The sequence below is a fragment of the Eimeria mitis genome, genomic scaffold (assembly GCF_000499745.2).
Source record: "Eimeria mitis Houghton genomic scaffold, Emh_scaff760, whole genome shotgun sequence".
Classification (NCBI taxonomy): Eukaryota; Apicomplexa; class Conoidasida; order Eucoccidiorida; family Eimeriidae; genus Eimeria; species Eimeria mitis.
In genome coordinates this window covers 6702-6974 of record NW_013575567.1, presented here as the reverse complement: position 1 = coordinate 6974, position 273 = coordinate 6702, and the positions used below count along the sequence as shown (strand labels likewise).

General features: G+C 44.0%; 1 protein-coding gene across 1 annotated transcript in view; it reads right to left on the bottom strand.

The window, feature by feature from the left end:
* The window catches only part of EMH_0021530 (vacuolar ATP synthase subunit h, putative), a gene marked incomplete at both ends in the record, with an annotated part of 11587 nt that overhangs the window by 6181 nt on the left and 5133 nt on the right, over nt 1-273 (bottom strand). The window contains 1 exon segment of the mRNA XM_013501790.1: nt 144-243. Coding sequence (XP_013357244.1) covers nt 144-243 — 100 coding nt within the window.

The window sequence follows — 273 nt, the reverse complement described above, 5'->3', positions numbered from 1 at the left end:
GGGTTTAGGGTTTAGGGTTGCAACAACTAAAAAGGGTTTATATTAAACACTCAAATTACTTATATATATATATACACAGCCTCCTCTGCTCTATCACCTAGGGTTTAGGGTTTAGGGTTTAGGGTTTAGGGTTTAGGGTTTACCGCGGACTACTTCATACAAAATAGTCAAAGCGTATTGAGCTGGTTGTATATCCGCTTCTAGCCGCAGCACCGCCACCAGCGCCGCAACCACAGGAGGATTCTGAACCACAAACCCTAAACCCTAAACCCT